The sequence below is a fragment of the Arvicanthis niloticus genome, chromosome 3, assembly GCF_011762505.2.
Source record: "Arvicanthis niloticus isolate mArvNil1 chromosome 3, mArvNil1.pat.X, whole genome shotgun sequence".
In the NCBI taxonomy this organism is placed as follows: Eukaryota; Metazoa; Chordata; class Mammalia; order Rodentia; family Muridae; genus Arvicanthis; species Arvicanthis niloticus.
In genome coordinates, this window is record NC_047660.1 from 54,400,401 (window position 1) to 54,419,193 (window position 18,793).

The 18,793-nt window shown below is 40.4% G+C and overlaps 2 protein-coding genes across 19 annotated transcripts in view; one reads left to right on the forward strand and one right to left on the reverse strand.

Annotated features, from left to right (window-relative positions):
• Ints9 (integrator complex subunit 9) overlaps nt 1–11,257 on the reverse strand; it is an 86,582-nt gene extending 75,325 nt beyond the window's left edge. The window contains exon 1 of one of the 3 annotated variants that reach the window (XM_034497348.2): nt 10,790–11,257. In XM_034497348.2, coding sequence (XP_034353239.1) covers nt 10,790–10,798 — 9 coding nt within the window. In that variant the 5' untranslated portion in view covers nt 10,799–11,257. The remainder of the gene's footprint in view (nt 1–10,789) is intronic. The other 2 variants (XM_076930842.1, XM_076930843.1) reach the window with 2 other exon arrangements.
• A 58-nt stretch (nt 11,258–11,315) lies between these two features.
• Nucleotides 11,316–18,793, forward strand: part of Hmbox1 (homeobox containing 1) — a 133,452-nt gene continuing 125,974 nt past the window's right edge. For 4 of the 16 annotated variants that reach the window (XM_034497349.2, XM_076930851.1, XM_034497358.2 and 1 more), the window contains exon 1: nt 11,320–11,581. The gene's annotated coding sequence lies outside the window, so the exon portion shown is untranslated. Of the gene's footprint in view, nt 11,582–11,852; nt 11,914–11,956; nt 12,022–18,793 lie in introns of those variants that run through there. The other 12 variants (XM_034497359.2, XM_076930847.1, XM_076930849.1 and 9 more) reach the window with 7 other exon arrangements.

The window sequence follows — 18,793 nt, forward strand, 5'->3', positions numbered from 1 at the left end:
GCTAAGAGTCACCTAAGATTTCAAGCTGTAAAATCCATTGTTTACTTAAAACTCTGGAAATGGCTTACAAGATATAATTAACTGCCTAGGGCAAACAATCAAACACAAATAGATGTTTCCTGCAAAAAATAACATATTGTTAGACCATGTGAAAGAATTTCATTTTAGTAATGACTAGAAAATTCTACAATAGGAAAGCAGCTAGCTATAGGACATAAATTATTCAAGAAATTCAACCCAAAGTCAGCATCAAGGTGATGTGATGATAAGGCAGGACCACTCATACCAGAAACAGGATGGAGATGCCCACTACCATCATCAAACCCAAACTTTCGTACAAATGTAGCTACATACAATAGAAACAAAGTCTGAAGAAAAGTGAGCTACAAAGATACATACCTAGAAATTTCATAAAACCCAATAGGATAAATGGTAAAACAAAACTAACAAGGACGTGTGTGTCCTGTGTATGTAGGAAAAGATTCCAATTCAGTAACAGTAAGAACATTCAGCACTTAGGGCTGGGGAGATGGCTCAGTGGGGAAAAGCACTTGTGCAAACAAGTGAACCCAAGTTCAGAAGCTCAGCACCTTGTGAACATCTGGGTGTGGCTGTGCTCCTGCAAGTGGCTGTCAGCCTAGCCCCAGGCTCAGGCTCAGAGAGACCCTGTCTCAAAGAAATAAGGTGGAACATGAGACAGCCCATGCACCCTATACACACGTGTCAGCAAACATCATGCACACACACACACACACACACACACACACGAGAGAGAGAGAGAGAGAGAGAGAGAGAGAGAGAGAGAGAGAAAGAGACTGCATATATATATATATATATATATATATATATATATATATATATATGGAAATACCCTAATAGGAAGAAGTTTTAAAATGCAATAAGGAGGCAGTACAATGATTTAAGTAAAAGAAAAGATTTCTTATTCTTAAACTCAATAATTTTAAAGAAATATTAAGCCAGACAGTGGTGGTGGATGTCTTTAATTCCAGTATTCAAGGGAAGCAGATCTCCCTCTGTTCTAGGCCAGTTCAAGGCCAGCCTGGTCTTCAAAGTGAGTCCTAGGACAGCCAGGGTTACACAGAGAAGGCCTGTCTCAAAAAACAAAACATATACACATATATATATATATGTATATATTTTTTTTCTTATTACTCCAATTATCTCTTTAAAATTTAATAAGTTAACCTGGTTGCAAAAATCACACTCAAAAGATTTTAATGGAAACAAATCATTCTAAGTTTGAAAGAAAGTGAAAGGTTTCTATTTTATAGAACATGTAATGTCTGGCATGCTCTGGAGTTCTGGAGTGAGAAGCAAGATGAGGAAGTAAAATATATTAGTTTCAGGGCTAGAGAGATGGCTCAGTGGTTAAGAGCACCAATTGCTCTTCCAGAGGTCCTGAGTTCAATTCCCAGCAACCACATGGTGGCTCACAACCATCTGTAATAGGATCTGATGCCCTCTTCTGGTGTGTCTGAAGGCAGCAACAGTGTACTCACATAAATAAAATAAAGAAATCTTAAAAACAAAACAAAACAAAAATACAGAAGTTTCAACCTGAGCCCTACAAATCAAACAGTGTACAGCTGGGGAGTGACTAGACCTGGAGGGGAAGGAAACGAAGGAGCTTACAAACACACACAGGTGTTCTGGCCAACACACGAGAAGGACCTCAGATTACAGCCATGTCAACACACCATGTTTTCACGTTTTAGCCAGGAAAAAACCAAACAATTTCGCTGCTAACACTGAAGTGGTGAGTAGGAGGGGAGGTACTGGCAAGAGCCAGCTACAGGCTAAGTGCCACAGCTCTAACTATCCCTTCAGGAAACCAAAATACAAAGTGTTTGTCAAAAGTATTTCTAAAAATACTTGAAAGGCACATTGAAAACATTTCATAGTTTAGAACTATAGTATATAGAAAACAAAAAGTCCTTGGGTTTTGTTACATCCAGGTTCTTGTTTATTAGGCACGAGCATTCAGTTGTAGATTTCTTTTTAAAACAAAGTTTCATATAGTCCAGGGCAGTCTCAAACTCACTACTCAGTAGCAATAGATGAACCTCTGAGCCTCCTGCCTCCACCTCCAGAGTGCTGGAATCAAAAGCATGTGCCACCATGTCCCAGAGCTCTAGAAACTGACAGGAAAAGATCTCTACATTTCTAACTCATGACAAAACAACATATCACATAAAATATCAATACTATCATCAATTATCAAAAAAAAAAAAGGAGATTTTAATTATATCCATGTGCATAAGCCCTCAAACTATCTCCAAGGATACTCAAGAAACCAAACTATGAAGTTGTTCTGGGGAACAGGATAGAGTAGGAAGGAATATTCATATGCACTCATATGTACACATTTAAAGACTTATTATGTTACATGTCTGAGTGCTTTTATGATGGCACATCATGTGCATACCTGGTGCCCACAGAGGCCAGAAGGCCTTGGGTTCTTTGGAACCTGAGGCACTAAAATGATTTATGTAAACGATAAGATTTCTTGTCCTTGGGCTCAATAATTTAAAGAAAAACTAAGCCAGACAGTAGTGGTGCATGCCTTTAATCCCAGCTCTCAGGAGGTAGAGGCAGATAGATCTCTGTGAGTTCAAGTCTGATGTAGGTGCTAGAAACTGAACCCACGTCCTCTGTAAGAGTACTAACTATTCTTAAGCACTAAGCCATCTCTTCAGCCTCAACGGAATTAGTCTTGTTTTTGATTTTTGAGATGAGGTTTTATGTAGCCTAGGCTGGACTGAAATTGACCATGTAGCTCAGGATGACCTTGAATTCCTAAACCTCCTGTCCTCACTTGACTTCTGGGATTACACTGTGCTACTACACACCAGTCCAGACAGATCCTTGTTACTTTTTGTTATTACATTTTTACATATTCAGTTTGTTTTCAAAACTAAAAGTTAACAAACAATGTGTATGCAATACAAAAAAACAAAACAAAAATGTGCACAAAGGAAGTCTCAGCATAATCAGAAGTTCGAATCAGAACTACCAGATATAGGATAGCTATCTCTAAAACAACAGCTCAGATTGAAAATGAATATTAACAAGAGTGTGGAGAAATGAGAAGCCTTGTGCTGTCCTGGTGAGATTATAAAAGGGTGCAGGTACAGCTACCATGAGCATACTCAATACATTAAACTCAGAACTCTGGGTGACTTAACAATTTCATTTCTGAGTACATATTGAAAACAAAAACAATAGACAAGCAAACTGAAAACAAGAACTCGAACAGGTATTTGTATTCACAGTGTCTGAAGTAGTCAAAAGGTCTGATTAAACTGAATATTGTCTATATTACAGAAAATTCTTCAACCTTTAAGAAGGAAATTCTGATGTGGAAGAATCCTGTAAACACTAAGTGATCTAAGCCAGTGAGAACGTGCACACTGTATGACTACTGACAAGGTACCTAGAACAGCCAGATTCACAGGGACAGAAATGACAATGGCTGATGACCAGAGGCCAAGGGAAGTGGGAAGTGGGTAATATTTAATGTGTACAATCAAAGAACATTCTAAAAAGTATGGTCAGTGTTATATAACAATGTGAATGTTGAAAGTGGTTAAAAAGTGCATGTAAATTGCGTGTGCTTTGTTACAACTACCTTGTTATGCTTAGGTTCTGTCCTTGTAACCTGGCCTATTTTGCCCACCAAATCCCCCAAATTTGTAAACCCTATGCCCCGGAGCTATAAAAATCTTGTCTTAGCAAGGCGTGGTGGTGCACACCTTTAATTCCAGCATTTGGGAGGCAGAGGGAGGATTTCTGTGAGTTCAAGATCAGCCTAATCTACAAAGGGAGTTCTAGGACAGCCAGGATAGTTACATAGAGAAACTTGGTCTCAAAAAACCAAAATCAAACCAAACCAAAACTCCAAAACAAACAAACAAAACCCAACAACATCAACAACAATAACCTCTTGTCTTCCTCACATGTAATGCTGACCTCTCAAACCCCTATCTTAGGGGGAGACAGCCTTCATACAAGAATAAAAAAGCTTGCTTTAATTAATTTGGCCATGATGATTTGGGTCAGTAGTCTTTCTCCTCCCATCTTTGGGATTAGCAATCTTCCAGGTGATTCTAGACTATTAAGCTGACAACAGACACTAATCATCACATAGCCTTCTTTTATTATAATGAAAAAGAAACATAGATAAATTGTACTTAGGAAAAGACAGTATCTGCTTAAGCCATAAGTAAGTCTGAAATTTTGATTATGTCAGATATTTTCTTATAAACTTTCTCCATTCCTTTATAAACATGAATGATTTAAAAGATGAACTACAGTAAGAGCAAAAGGGGGCATTAATTTCACAATTTGTATTGAAGAGATGCTTTTGTGAATGTTGTCTGGCCAACTGTCCATCTTTGTGGAAGCTCAAGTTCACTTAGTTGTGACTTCAAACATTTGAGATCTTTAAGGCATGGACATACAGTGATACTGGGTGATTTAAACTTGTTTTTCTAACAGTTTAAGTTCTTCGTCTTGGTCAAAGAACACCCTGAGGCTCTGAAGTTGACTCTTTTAAGTTTTTTCTAGGGGCTGAAGAGATGGCTTAGTAGTTAAGAGCACTTGTTCTTGCAGAGGACAACTGTTCTGACCTCACTGGGCACTATGAATGAACTTGGCACACATGTTGTGCCCGTTTGCAAACCCCAAAAGACCACCAAGGAGCCAACTCTGATGCAATCGCTAGGGTCTTTTTATTCAAGCTCAAGCTTGGGCTCACCACCGACTCTGATGCAGCAGGGTGAGAAGGTGAAGCCCAGTTTCAAGCAATCATTTAGAGGTGAGCAAGCAGGTAAGCAGTTTCTAGCTTGGCACACATCTGAGTGGGGGGGCTCCTATGGAATTTTGTTGCCCTTTAAAATAATTGGCTGGTGCTGGGAGCCAAATCATAAACTTAACTTGTGCTTTCCTCCTGATTGGTGGTTGTTAGGGAGTGACGTGCTAGTCACAGGCTTGTTAGAGAGTAACCTGGAAACTGGTGCTAGGTGTCAGCTGGTTGGTTAACTTGAGTTCAACCCTAGGCCAGCTTGAACCCAAGATCTGGTTTCTCACATAGACATACATGCATGCAAAACACTCAAGCATTAAATTTAAAATTCTAAACCATGTTTTTTCCAGTCCCTTTCCATGTCCTACTTTTCTTCCGAACCTCTGGCTTCAACCCTCTTCATAGTCATCCTAATATGTCAGCTCTTAGCTGGTGCTTTTCTGGATTGCTGGAGGATCTCTGTGGCTCACATCCCTTGCCTACCTGCTTGAGCCCAGAATTCTGTTCACCTTAACACCTAATGATCACACATTGGCATTTTCAAAAAAACAGTAAAGATCTTTTGAAAATGTTTTTTTTTTTTTTTAAAGATTGCTTAGGGCACCACACTACTTATTGACTCATTTGTTTGGCTTAATGGGGGAGGGGAGCAGAGTTGTACTAAATATCCCTTGCTGGCCTCAACTCACTATGTAGATTAGGCTGGCCTTGAATTTGCATCACTCTTCTTGCTTCTGCTTCCCAAGTGCTGGGATTACAGGTGTGAATCCTTGTGCCCCCTTTCTGAGATGTCTTTCCATATGCACAATTCCTCCTATAGTTATGTTTTGTATATATGAAAGTCTGCAACAGGTGGATAAGGGACAAGGACATAGGAAAGGAGATAGTTATAATCATAAGAAAAAAGGCAACAGATTTCTCACATATTACCAGAATAATGCAAAGCTAGTGGCAGCTAGACATTACTAAAATTTTAAGAAGGCATATTACTAACTACAAGTAAAACTAAAATCTCTACTATTTTACTACAAGAATACCCGAGTCTGTGATCAACAACATAGCTAAATCACGGCACTCACTGTAACACTGTCTGAATCCTATAGCAAACCCAGCAAGCTATTTTCAGAGAGGCAGGAAATACATCTATTTTGATCTCTGCACTATACCAGTCCCTTGAGCAATGCCTAGTACAAAGGAGGTGTTCAAGATTTGTTGACTGACTAAATGAGTGAAGACAGAGAGGTGGAGGATGGTTTGTATTTGGATTTTTGTTGATATATAGTAAGCTACGAACCAATTTTCCACCAGGAATGGCTACATTTCCTTGAGTTGGGGGAGGGGGGAGGAAGACTGTTCTCTTCCTGTTGTGGGCTGTCTGTCAAAAACACACTGCTGACCATCAGAGAAAGTGGTAAAGGGCTCTAAGTACTAAGGGTAAGCCACTGGGGCAGTTACTTCCTTTTAGGATTCTGAAATGCAAAATGTCCACTTTTATCACAGGGCACTACCATACAAGGTGTGTTGTAAGGCTATATGCCACACAGGCCTTTTACAGAGCTTGAGGAAATTAAGAATGGAAAACATCTGTCTTGCTGGGGCCTTGATAAAATCCCACTGTTCAAAAGGCTTGACATGACATTACATCAGAGGAACACAGGAGGGCGCACTAATCAACTGTCGAAACCGCACCCCCCCCCCCACGGGAAAAAAAAAATCAGGCTGACATTTTAACAGTCAAACTGCAACACATGCAGCAGTTTCTGGTGAGATTCTGAAGGACTATCATTTACAGAGAGATGTTATACTCCTGATTCAAGATCAAGGAAGTCAGAAGAATTTGTCACTCTGTCAAGAAGCCAGGAATGTCTACACAAGGTGAGACTCAACCATCCTCTAAGCCCTAATGATTTGTTAAATGACCTTGGAGCAGGATTTGCTGTTTTAAACAAAGACCTTCTATATAATCTACAACTGAACTTGGAGTTCTGCTCATCCTCTACTGAGCTGATACATAAATGGATTTGTTTGTTCCATCTGTTTTCCCGGGAGCAACGGTGAGTTTGAACAGGTAAAAATCAAACAGCTTTGCACAGAGCGGCCCTAGAGCTTAGATGCAGTCTGTGGCCTTTCCAAGTTTTAAAATTATAAATGCAACAGTAATATACAATTGCCCTCATGGAAATCAGTAAGTACACTATAATGGAGATCAAAATGACTTCCCTTTCAGGCCCTTAACGAGACAGTGACAACAGCTGTCAAGAGCCAACATGTGAAGGCAAGGTGCCTACCTCACTCAGAAGAGTGCCATTAATCCCAAAGTCACATTCAAGCTTATGTCTCAGCAAAACTATAAGTAATTCCATGCATAGCTATTTGGGGTCAAACATAACAGTTAAAATGGAATGTGTTGAAAGCATATGTTATGGGTTACTGCAGTTGCATAATAAATATCTGTGGACTGGATAAGGACGTAGACTTTGTCAGTCACTGGAACTAGCTCAGAAAGATCCTGCATCCTTAACCTCATAGAGTTCACTTTAACCCTTACTTCACCACTAGACTACCCACCATTGTTTCAAGTTCACATGCTGTCAGTCTGCTCAGTATACTTCATGGCCAGGGACTTTGGTAACTCCTACTTCTATCATTTAGCTGAACTGACCACTAGGTTGTATCTGATTAGGCTCCACCTATACCAAAAAGTAACTGTGCTCTAAAATGTGCCAATTTAGAAGATATATTTCTAAGCTCTCCTAAAAGGATAATAGGAAATAGCAATGAATTTATTCTGATAAAGCTGCCAGAATAATGTATAATAGTAAAAATACAGCCAGTCCTTAAATCTTTTGAGTTAGTATCTAACTAGGAAGTCTTCAAATGGCAGTTACTGTCTTCAATGTGCATGTGAAACGCCATCATCAAAGTGATGTGCAAGGAGCTGGAGAGAAGGCTCAGTGGTTAAGAGCACCGCTGTTCTTCCAGAGGTCCTGACCTGGCTTTGACTCCCAGCACCCACATGACAGCTCACAACTGTCTGTAACCTCAGTTTCTGGGAACTCAGTACCCTCTTCTGTCCTGTTTGGGCACCAGGCATTCAAACAGTATACAGGCATGTATGGGACCAAAACACTCATACACACAAAATAATCAAATAAGTTTTAAAACAGAAAGTGAGGTGCAAGGAGCTGGAGAGATGGTTTAGTGGTTTAGAACACTTGCTGCTCTTGAAAAGGACTGGGGTTTGGTTTCCAGAACCCTCATGGGGTAGTTTGTAATTTTAGTTCCTGAGAGGGTCCAGCATCTTCCTTGTCCTTCTTGGGCTCCTACATACACATGGTACTCACACAGATAACTGGGTATAATTAATATATATATATATATATATATATATATATATATATATATCAATACAAACATATTTAAAAGAAGAAAGTGAAGCATAAAGTTAGAAAACATAAATCCCATCAAAGCTGCTTGAACTGGTGAAAGAAAACAAACAAACAAAGCGTCAGCTGACCCCTGCACTTCTGAGGTCAGCTGAGCCAGGGAGTGTGTTCCAGGCCAGAGGGGCTGCAGAGTTCCCATTTGAGGACATCCTGGTTTACAGAATGAGTTCCAAGATGTCCAGAGCTACATAGCGAGACCCTGTCTCAAGACAAAACAAAAGTAAAGGCAAAACAACAAAATATAAAACAAACAAACAAACAAAAAAAACCAATCAACCAACCAACCAAAACCCCCAACACCCACTATGACCAAAAGGAGGCCAAGGGTTTAAGTGGCTTATACATTCTGATCACAGTCCATCATGAAGGGAAGTCAGGGTCTGGAGGCAGGAACTGAAACAGAGGCTATGGAGGAAGACTATTTACTACTTGCTGCCCACAGCTTGCTGAGCTTGCTTTCTTATCAGCTTCAGGAACATGCACAGGGATAGTACCACAAACTGTAGACTGAACCCAGCCGCATCAATTGTCAATCAAGAAAATGCCCTATAGAGTAATAGAGGCATTTTCTCACTTGAGGCCCCTCTCCCCAGATAACTCTAGCTTTGTGTGACGATGATAAACAAAAAAACAACAGTAACAAAACCTAACCAGGACAGAACAGAAGGTCTTACTGAACTCCAAAGCCAAGTGAAACAAACCACCACAAAAGCAGTATTAGTAAGAAAACAGAAAAACAGACGCATTCAGGAAATTTCCATTAAGAGAAAAGACTCAATGAGATGTGGCTATCCCCTCATTGTAGTGGGGGAAAGTCACTTGGGAAAGTCTTGTCTCAAAAACAAGAATTTGTTCAAAAGCATGTACACATTTCACAATGTAACTCACTGCGACCATGCTGAAGACCAAACTCAATGTATTGTGTGCATCCCTGGCAACCATGCTGCCACTGACATGGATCCCTAACCATATAACATGAAAAAAACCCACAGCTAACCTCACATTCCTAAAGCAGTAAACCCAGCTAAAACTTGAGGACCTGAGAAAGTTTCCACAAACCCTTTGGTAGGCACGGCACATAAGTTTAACTTACTGAGAAACCACTTTGGCATGTGGATAGGAATTATTGGATCTACACTTTGTTTGAAAGGGAAGAGAGAAAGAATTATTAATTAGAATACTTCCTTTCCTTGGTTTCTTTCTTTTTCTTTTCTTTTTGAGACAGGATTTCCCTATACACCTTCCCTGGCTATCCTGGAACTCTCTTTGTAGAGCAGGCTGACCTCCAACTCAGAGGTCTGCCTGCCTCTGCCTCCCCTGAGTGCTGGAATTAAAGGTGCACGCCACCACATCTGCCTTCTTGTCATTAGCTTTTGATTCTGAAAGGGAAAGGCTTATTTTTCATTTGTTCCTTCCCTGTTTTAACCTCTGTCTATAAGTCAAGAAAGATTTCATGAGTAAAGCAAAAAACCCTAAGCTCTGATACCCTCCCAAGAAGTTGCTCTGAGAGGCAGGCTGATCTCTGGAGTTCAAGGCCAGCCTGGTCTACAAAGAGAGTTCCAGGACAGCCAGGGCTGTTACACAAGAGAAGCCCTATCTCAAACAAACAAACAACAAACAAACAGAACCAAACCAAACCAAAAAAAGGTGTTCTGGGGTAAATGTTTCCACAGCACTTTTCTCTTAAACAGAACATAGCAAACACGCTTCACTCTTCCATGTAGCAATTAGGAAGATTCTACAATAAGTTGGCAGTGAGAATGTAGGGTATCAGAGGTTGATGACAAGCATTTCACGCCTGCTTTCTTTATTACTCTATTACTTATTCCACTGAGCTTGAATAAAACAACTCGTTAGAACGGTGTGCTCAGTAAAACAGTGCAAAGCAAATATCTGAAAAGGCCACCTGTAAGACAAGTGTTTGAGTTTTGCCACACAGTGACTTCTCCAGGAGGCATGTTTTATCTAGAGCCGTTTATTTCACGAAGGCTCTAAACCGGAATGCTTCAACACTGCTCTGGCGAAATCCTTCAAGGGCTCCACCCTCTAGCATTTCTTTCTTGTAATTCGAACGGCAGTTAGGAGTAACAGGACATTTAGACCTTTTGTCTGATAGTTACTACTTTCTGTTCAGATAGAATCCAGCCTTGCAACATCAGTAAGGAGTCCACTCAAGTGCTCATTTAGTGGAAAGAGGTTGATGAACTACTATACCTCTCAGGTGCAGGTTGAGAAACATGACCAAACCAAAGTTTTGGGGCCTATCGTTAGCCCAAAGCTGACGAAAGGTAACATACAACTTCATGTTTGGCCAAAGGGATCTGCCAAACAGTCATGAAGACATCCTGACAGATGCAGGGGCTGTGGGATGTGTGCAAGAGGGAATTCAAATCCCAATCACAAAACCCAGCAAATTTTTAACTGCTGACCTCCCTCCGTGACAAACCATGGTGGAGGCGACAGAGTCCAAAGGGATATAGCTTTACCTTTGCCCTCTGACTTAGTAGCGGAAACTCACCAATTTCATATCGGACTTTTGGTTGTTCAGTACCAGTCTCCTCACTTCTCAAGACAAGGAAGGATCTTCCGGTTTAATCTCTATAGCCGAGAGCATCGCGGGACTTGGAGTCTTCCCTTCTCACGCACTTTCCAGAGCTTCACGGGAAATGTAGTTTTACTGTAGGTATCATGGGCATTTGTGGGCGTCTTTCCTTTTCTTCCCTTTTCTCTCTAAACACCTCCTTCCGTCCGCTTAAATTCATCGCCGCCGCCAATTCATCCTTCCTTTCCATCCCAGCATGATATCATGTCCCTCATCTGGGTCTAGCATCCATAGTATTCTGGGATATGTAGTCCGCACGGCTTCAGCTCCCAGCTCCCCTCCTCCCTGTGGGAAGGCGTATGGGCGCAGTGCCTGCTGGAAGCTGTAGTTCCCTAGGGCCTCAGACCCTCAGCTCTGCGCTTTTCCTCTAGGGAACGAGAAACTACAACTCCCAGGGATGCCCAGCGGCAGCAGGTGGGAGCGGGGCTGTTGCTATCAATATGGCGGTTGTCAGCCAGACAAAGACAGTCAGTCTGATGTGATTGAGACAAGGGAGGTTTTCAGGGGGAGACTGGGAGATAGGGGCCTCCCCTCCCCCCTCGGCTCTTCCTGCGCGGGCCTGGAGCCCTCCTCAGCCCCTCCCGCAGGGTGCCCCGCGGTGAAGATCCCCTCCCCCTCCTGCCTTCCTCCTCCCTCCCTCAGCCTTGCATTGGGACGCTGGGGAGGGGGCTGAGCCGGGTGCAGAGAACTCTCAGCTGGATTTTCGAGGTGAGTGGGGTCGTTTGCAAGCCGGACTGCCTCAAGTCTCTTTCCTCACTTCTCTTATTACTTTAAGGAAAAAAAAAATGTCGAGATGTTTGGTGGGAGAGAAAGTGAGTAGGCGCCACAGATGTGTCTCTGGAGTGGCCAGGTTGAGCATAGGGGAGCAAGTGGGGGTACTTCCGAGGGGGCGGCCGTGCGCGGGTGTGGGGTGGGGCAGTTTGTGAGGGGCGGGCGTGGAGAGGCGTCGATGGCTTCTTAACTTCTCTCTGGTCTCCAGGACCGGCGGAAGGTTTGAATCCTGGAGTTGGGGGTCTTCCTGCTTGGGAGTTTGAGAAACTGTGAGTGGTTTCGAGGTGTGCTGGTTTGTTTGGGGAGTGTCTTGCTGTGTTTTAAACTGCGACGTGTACTTGGGTGCTGGGATCGTCTTGAAGGAATGTCTGTAGATGGTAAGTTAGATGGCTGGAGTCAGAAATAAGCGGCCTTGGCTTGGGAAGCACGCGTGAGTCCCGGGCTGGACTTTTGGTCCGTGGATCTTGTGCAGGGTTTTGGGGGCTCAGTAACTCGTTAGTGTCTGGCGCTCAGCTCACACTCCGTACCCTCTGGGCCAGTCTCCACCCCAAACTCCGGGCAGGACTATATAGATGATGTGATGTGGATATGCTTTTTTGCCTTAAGTCGGCAGCTAAAGGTGGGAAAGGAAAAGTGTCTCTTAATATTTTATTCCGGAACCGTGTTTTGGTTACACTATTGGGGCTACTTTGAAAGGAGTCCTCCGCCCACCTTCACCCCGAAACAGTAAGTAGAGGTATCTTGTCATCTTGCTCAGAGGCTTGCCAATTATTTAAAATTCGGTAACGTGGGGTTGGGAATCTCGAGTGCTAAATGCCATACGCATCTGTGTCTTCTAACGAGACAGAACGTCTGCTCTGTATCCTGAGGTAGATAGACTTATTTTCGTAGTTGAAAAAACTGTTGGAAATTATTTGCGGGGAAGAGGGTTGGCGGTGCGCTGGAAGGCGCTGCATGGGTTTTTTTTTTTTTTGTTTTTTTTGTTTTTTTTCCTTCTACCCCACCCTGTTCTGTGTCACATTTGCTTGAAAACTGGTATGGAAGAGTGAGGAAGCATTGGGTAAGTGAAGCAAAGAATGCACTTAGCAGTAAAGATAGACGCTACCTAAAGTTGAATGATTGCTATTTTTATTTTTATCTAAAGCTTAAAAAAATAAACCCTCTTCTGTTACATAGGGTATAGTCACGTGCTCCTTTTTCTGGGGACCTGCAGATAATAGAAATCTTTGCCTTCTCTTTCCTATCTTTCCTTAGCTTCCTCCCTCCCCCACCCCCTTCCTTCCTTCCTTCCTTGGCACAGAACATTTCTCTTCCCGATGGACATAATACCTCCTGTACTTTTTTGCTTAGTTTGTGCTAATATGGGTTATGCTTTTTGTGGTTTCACTGTAAAATGCATCGTTAAGTGAAAAGAATCCGAATTTGTTGTTATTTTGAATTTATGCCACAAGTCATTATCACATCAGGTTTGCAGTGCTTTGCATTAAACTTATTAAAATTGCACAGCTGAGTTGCTAGATCTGGTTGTATTATGCTTCTAAGTCAAAGTTGGAATTTTTATTTTATTTTTCAAGTTTCAATTAGGATTGGAATGAAGAAACATCTCTTGTTTCTCACAGTCTTGAATATTTAATGACGTTACACCAGGAGAATTTAAGATCATACATTTTGTACTCCCTCAGTCCAAAATACAACTTCTTCACTCTCCGTGATAATTTTGTGGTATCATAGACTTTTAAATCACTAAAAGAATAATTGGCATCATTTCTATTTCGACGTGAGAATTTCATGTATTTATGTGTTTGGTCAAGAATGTATTAGTTCTGTTAGCTATGGGCTTTTAGACAATATAGCATCTGAAAGTACCATTAATACACTGGGGTTTTATGGTAGGTTTAGCCTTTGATTTGAAATTTCTGCTGTTGATCATTCCCACAGATAAGGGGACTGTTTTCATGAAGTTGAGCATTAAGTATGTGAATGGACCTAAATACAATTCTGTATACAATATGCTGTTCCAAACTGAGCCTTTGGTTTGTTGAAGACCAGGATTTTCAGAATTACTTGTTTGAAGCTTTATCTTAACCTGAAAGATTAATTTTCAAAAGATGGAAGAAAATTCCATGTAATAACATAATAGTTGTTTACTTGTGCTTTTCCAAAATGTAGTCTAGTAAATACTGAATTTTTAAATGTTTAATAATCATTTTAGATATGACAAACTAAAATGTTCCATCAAGAAAAATGAATGTTTTTCATCTACCCTTTCCTTGAATCTTCTTGTTTATTCTCATCAATGGAATTGTGAAGTTATTTATGGGAAAAGCATTCGTTAAACTTCCTCTGACTAGTAGTCTGGTAAAAATAGCTCCATGTACACCAAATACTCCTTATTGGGCTGATTCTGTTGCATTTTGAGTACTGGGGCATTAAAATGATGTAAAGCCTTTACTGCAGACTAAAGCATAAAACACTCTCAGCATGTGGAAGTCATATGGTTTATGGAAAAAAAAAAAAAAAAAAAAACGGAGAGAATGGGGGCATTGGTGCCTGTCCAGCCTAAAATTTCATTCTGTAACTGTAAAGACATATTTATTTTAATCTGATCATTTCTGAAAAAAAAATTTGGCCTTTACATTATGGGAAATTGAAAATGCAAGCTGTTTTTAACCAATTTGCTGCTAGTTCTGTGCACAGTGTACATACATGCAAAGCTGTTAGTTGCAAAAGTGCATCAAGGAAAGGAACCCTTAGTAATGTGCTGAATGTCTTAACAGAAGGCTTTATCTGCACAGCTGGGTGCATTTCATCTTCTAGCCCAAGTGGAAACTTAATATCTCTGTTTTTCTAAGTTATAACACACATTGTAACAAAGATCTTATTCTTCTCTTCCTGCAGTTTTATACTAAATGTTGATGGGTATTCTTGCTTGCTTCATTTATATTGTATATTAATTTGTTCTTTTTAAGTCTCTTATGTGTCATGTTATTTCTGGCTCTAGTTTGAAAGTTCGGTTGGCTACCTTGTTTCTACCAAAAGCAAAGCAGGTTTACTGTTGGGTTCATCTGTTGCAGCTTTTTTATTGTTTTTGTAATCTGTTTTTTAAGCTTGGGTTGTTTCTCTTGGGAATTATAAATTTATCATAGAACAGGATTTGGTGTACGGCTCAACTTTTAAAAATGGTGAACACTATGGATTAGTCTTAAAAGCACCCAGTAAAAATGTGCTTTGGTCATTTCGTTTCTGCTTTATTTAGATATTTTGGCTTCCAGAATCATCTTATCTATTCTTTGGCTAGATTTTTCTGATAACTATTGGTTTTTCTTTTCATTTTTGTACAACTTTATACAAGACTGTCATGAATAAAAAGCATAGCATACCTAGAGTGTTATATATGTACATTCATATGTGTACTCAAATATATATGAAGTGTGTGTATATTTGTTTGTCTCTCTGTACATCTGTGTGTGTGTTTCAGACCTACAGCTATGAAAGCAATCTGATCCACAAATAGCAGAGACTTTTAAGTATAACCACCATTCATGCTGTCCACTTTAGAGACACATTGGAGGCTTCCTTATCACTGTAAACTATCGTTTTATCAGAGTCTGCCAAACTACAGTTCTCTCAGATGGGAGTCTATCAGTCTGACATTTTTCTCCAGCTAGTACTAAATAATTAGTGTGTGACTCAGATTCCTAGACACAGTTGTGCCCAAGATGGCCTTCACTTAGACTGAGGACCCATCTATCATAGGTACACATGAGTAGAGACTCTCACTGGCGATTATCTGATATAAAACTTTTAGGTTTTAGCTAATCACTGTTTATGGACTCTTATGATATAGGAACAGCATTATGGGTTTATTTAAAAAAATTGTGAACAAAAGATAAAAATTGCAATGTAAGTGATTTATAAAGCAGTGGTTTGGCTTTGTTGTGATGGGCTATTTTCTTTATTTTTTGAGTCTTAAGACAGATGTACCTGATTCTTAGTCCATTCTGAGTCCATTGAGATTTTTATTAGGTTGTTGACTGAAATATTTACTGGATATATACTCTGAGAAGTATTTTTTTTGTTGTTGTTTTTTGTTTTGTTTTTTTGTCACTGTGACACTGGTTGGGATCAAATGGGAAGAAAAACCTCAATTGTGAAAACGTCTCAGATTGCTGTGGGCAAGTCTGTGGGGCACTTTCTCGGTCACTGATAAGAGGAGGATCCAGTTTACTGTGTGCAGTGCCACACCTGGGCAGGTGATCCTCCAAAGTATAAGAAAGAGTGCTGAGAAAGCCATGAGGAGCAAGCCAGTAGTAAGGTCTCCCTGAGGTCTGCAGATTCCTGTCTTACTTGAGTTTCTGCCTTGACTGTGGAACTGTCAGATAAACCCTTTCCTCTCAAGTTACTTTTAGTCATGGTGTCTTTATCACAGCAATCAAACGCAAACTAAGGCAATATATTTGGTCGTTTGTCCATCTTTTGTCCAGGGCCCCATACATATGGTGCGTTAGAAACATTAGTAATTGTCTTGTTTAAGGAGCATTGTGGAGGTGCAAAGGAACACTGATTTTAAGGAATACAGTCACATTCTTTTTTGCATTTATTTATTTAATGGGAATACCTGCCATGGTGGGCACATGGATTTTAGAAGACAATTTGCAGGAGCTGGCTCTCTCCCTTCACCATGGTGGGTTCTGGGGGTCAAACTGAGGTCTTTGGGCTTAGTAGCAGATGTCTTTACCTGCTGAGCTACCTTGCCTGCTTGCCTAAGATTCAGTTTTTATACAGGGAAAAGTCAAATATGGGTTCTGCTAAAATGAGAACAATGTAGTACTGAAATGATCTGCCTTGTAATTTGGATCAGGATAGTGTTAATCCTGACACTCTTGGTTTGGCTAGTCCACCTTGCAGTTGTGAGATGGAGTTGATCTTGTCCTCCGAGTATACTTCCTTTCATTCTCTTGCTGTTCTCTTAATTCATTGTTTCTGACTCATTACATCAGTCTCTTAACTAATCTTGTTGTATGCAGTTGTTTTTTCATTAGTCATTCTACACTGGTACCTGAGGGATCTTGCCAAAGTAAAATGTGAATTTGATTGTCAGCCATACTTTTCCTGTAATCCTTCAGTGGCTCTGCAGCCTTTCAAATAAATTCCAACTTTGAGTCATTCTACCAGTGTCAAAACCAGCTTTCACCATTGTGTACCCTTGAGCAATCGATTTAAATGTCTGTATCTCAGTTTCCTCACCTGTAGAATGGAGGTGAAAAGAGAATCCACTTCATAGGATTGCCTCACATAAGCCCTGAGAGTGCTTTTGCTGTATCATGTCTTTCATAAGGGGCTGCAAAACTAGTAGGGGCCTTGTCTTCTTCATTCAGCTTCCCTTACTGGTTATGCATGCATAACTTTAGTGTGGTACAGAAAGAGAGGAAATAGCTTAGTGGTGCAGTGCTTGCCTAGCATGTGCAAGGCCCCGACGTCAACAGACATACTAAGCAAACAGAACAAAACCTAGAAACTGACATTGGTACAATGTGTGTGTATAGTGTTATGCTGTTTTATCATGTTTAGTTCATGTAAGTACCACCAAATTTAGGCATAGAAATAATCTATCACCACACATAGGGAACGCTTGACATCTTTGCGAGGTTCTTCTGTTTTGTAGTATAGCTAAGAGGAAAGGCTCTGTGTTAGCTGCTTTTCTATTGCTGTGGGAAAAAAAAATGGCCAAGGCAACTAATAGAAGGAAACTTTATTTGGGTTTACGGTTGCAGAGGGATGAGGATCCATCGTGGTGGGGAAGCATGCCTGCAGGATGGCAGCTGGAGTTGAATGCTGAGAGCTCACATCCACTAAGGTCAGCATAAAGCAGAAACAGGAAACTGAAAATGGCTGGGGTCTTTAAACTCTTAGAGTCCATTGTTAGTGGCATAGTTCTTCCAACAAGGACATACTTCCTAAATTTTCCCAAATTTAGGAAGTATGTGTTCATACTTCCTAAATTTAGGAAGTATTCAGCACCTCCAACTTGTAACAAGTGTTCAAATATATGAGCCTAAGGGACACATATTCATTAAAACACCACAATTAGCAATTGTTGGATCAGTATTTTCACTCTTTTGTCTCTGTAGTATTTTAGAATTTTTTGGTACAGAAAGAAAGTTCTATGAAAAGTAATTAGTTTTCTTGTTATAAGAATTTGAAAACAGCACAGAACAAACCCTAGGACATAATACTAGCAGTCAAGAGCGTTAGGAGTTCAAGATCATCATCTTCGAGGCCAGCATGGGCTACAAGAGACCCTGGCTCACAAAACCGAAAACAACAACAGTAAAACATGAATAAGCTTTGCTTAAACGAGTATAGTGTTAGAACCCATTAGACATTGCTAGTGAAAGCTAACAATAATAGTGAATTTTTCAGTAAATGTGTAAAATTAAGATGAATTCCTCCCTTTGTACCTTTCCTTCTCTTCCCTCATTTGAAGCAGGACCTTGTTCTGTAGCCAGAGTGAACTCTTGATTCTCTTCCCTCACACTCTGACTGCCAAGATCAAAGGTGCTTACCACTACACCCAGCTGATACATTTCTCACCAAAGCAGAAAGTCTGAATTAGATGACCAAATTACACCTATTCAGTGCCATGTTGTTCTTGGGGTTAATGTAGACCTGTAGATTGGAACTCATATCATAGTCTTATTTTGGACATAGAAGGAAATTAGCTTCAAAGAAAGTACTTTTGAAATTATTTCTGGAGGAATAAATAAAGATTTAAAGAATAAAGGAGGGAGAAATTTATATACTGCTAACCTTAGTTTGGGTCCCAGATAGGTTTATTACCAGGTTAAAGCATAGTTACAGGCTGCTTATCTATCTTTAGATCTGTGATTTAGAGAATTTTTAAATGTCACAGCTCTGTGATATTAACACAAGATAGGCTGTGTGATTTTTGTCTTTGAAATTTGAGGTATTTTTAATTGTTGGCATTGATAAGTTGCTTTGGAAAACCCCCCAAAGAATGAACTTGAAAATTGTTTCATTGGCAAGAATAAGATAAATATCAATGGAGCTTCCTGGTAAGTCAGATTCAGCCACACAAGGCTTTTAGCTACCCATGGTTTCATTTTCTTCCAGATACTTTTTTTTCCT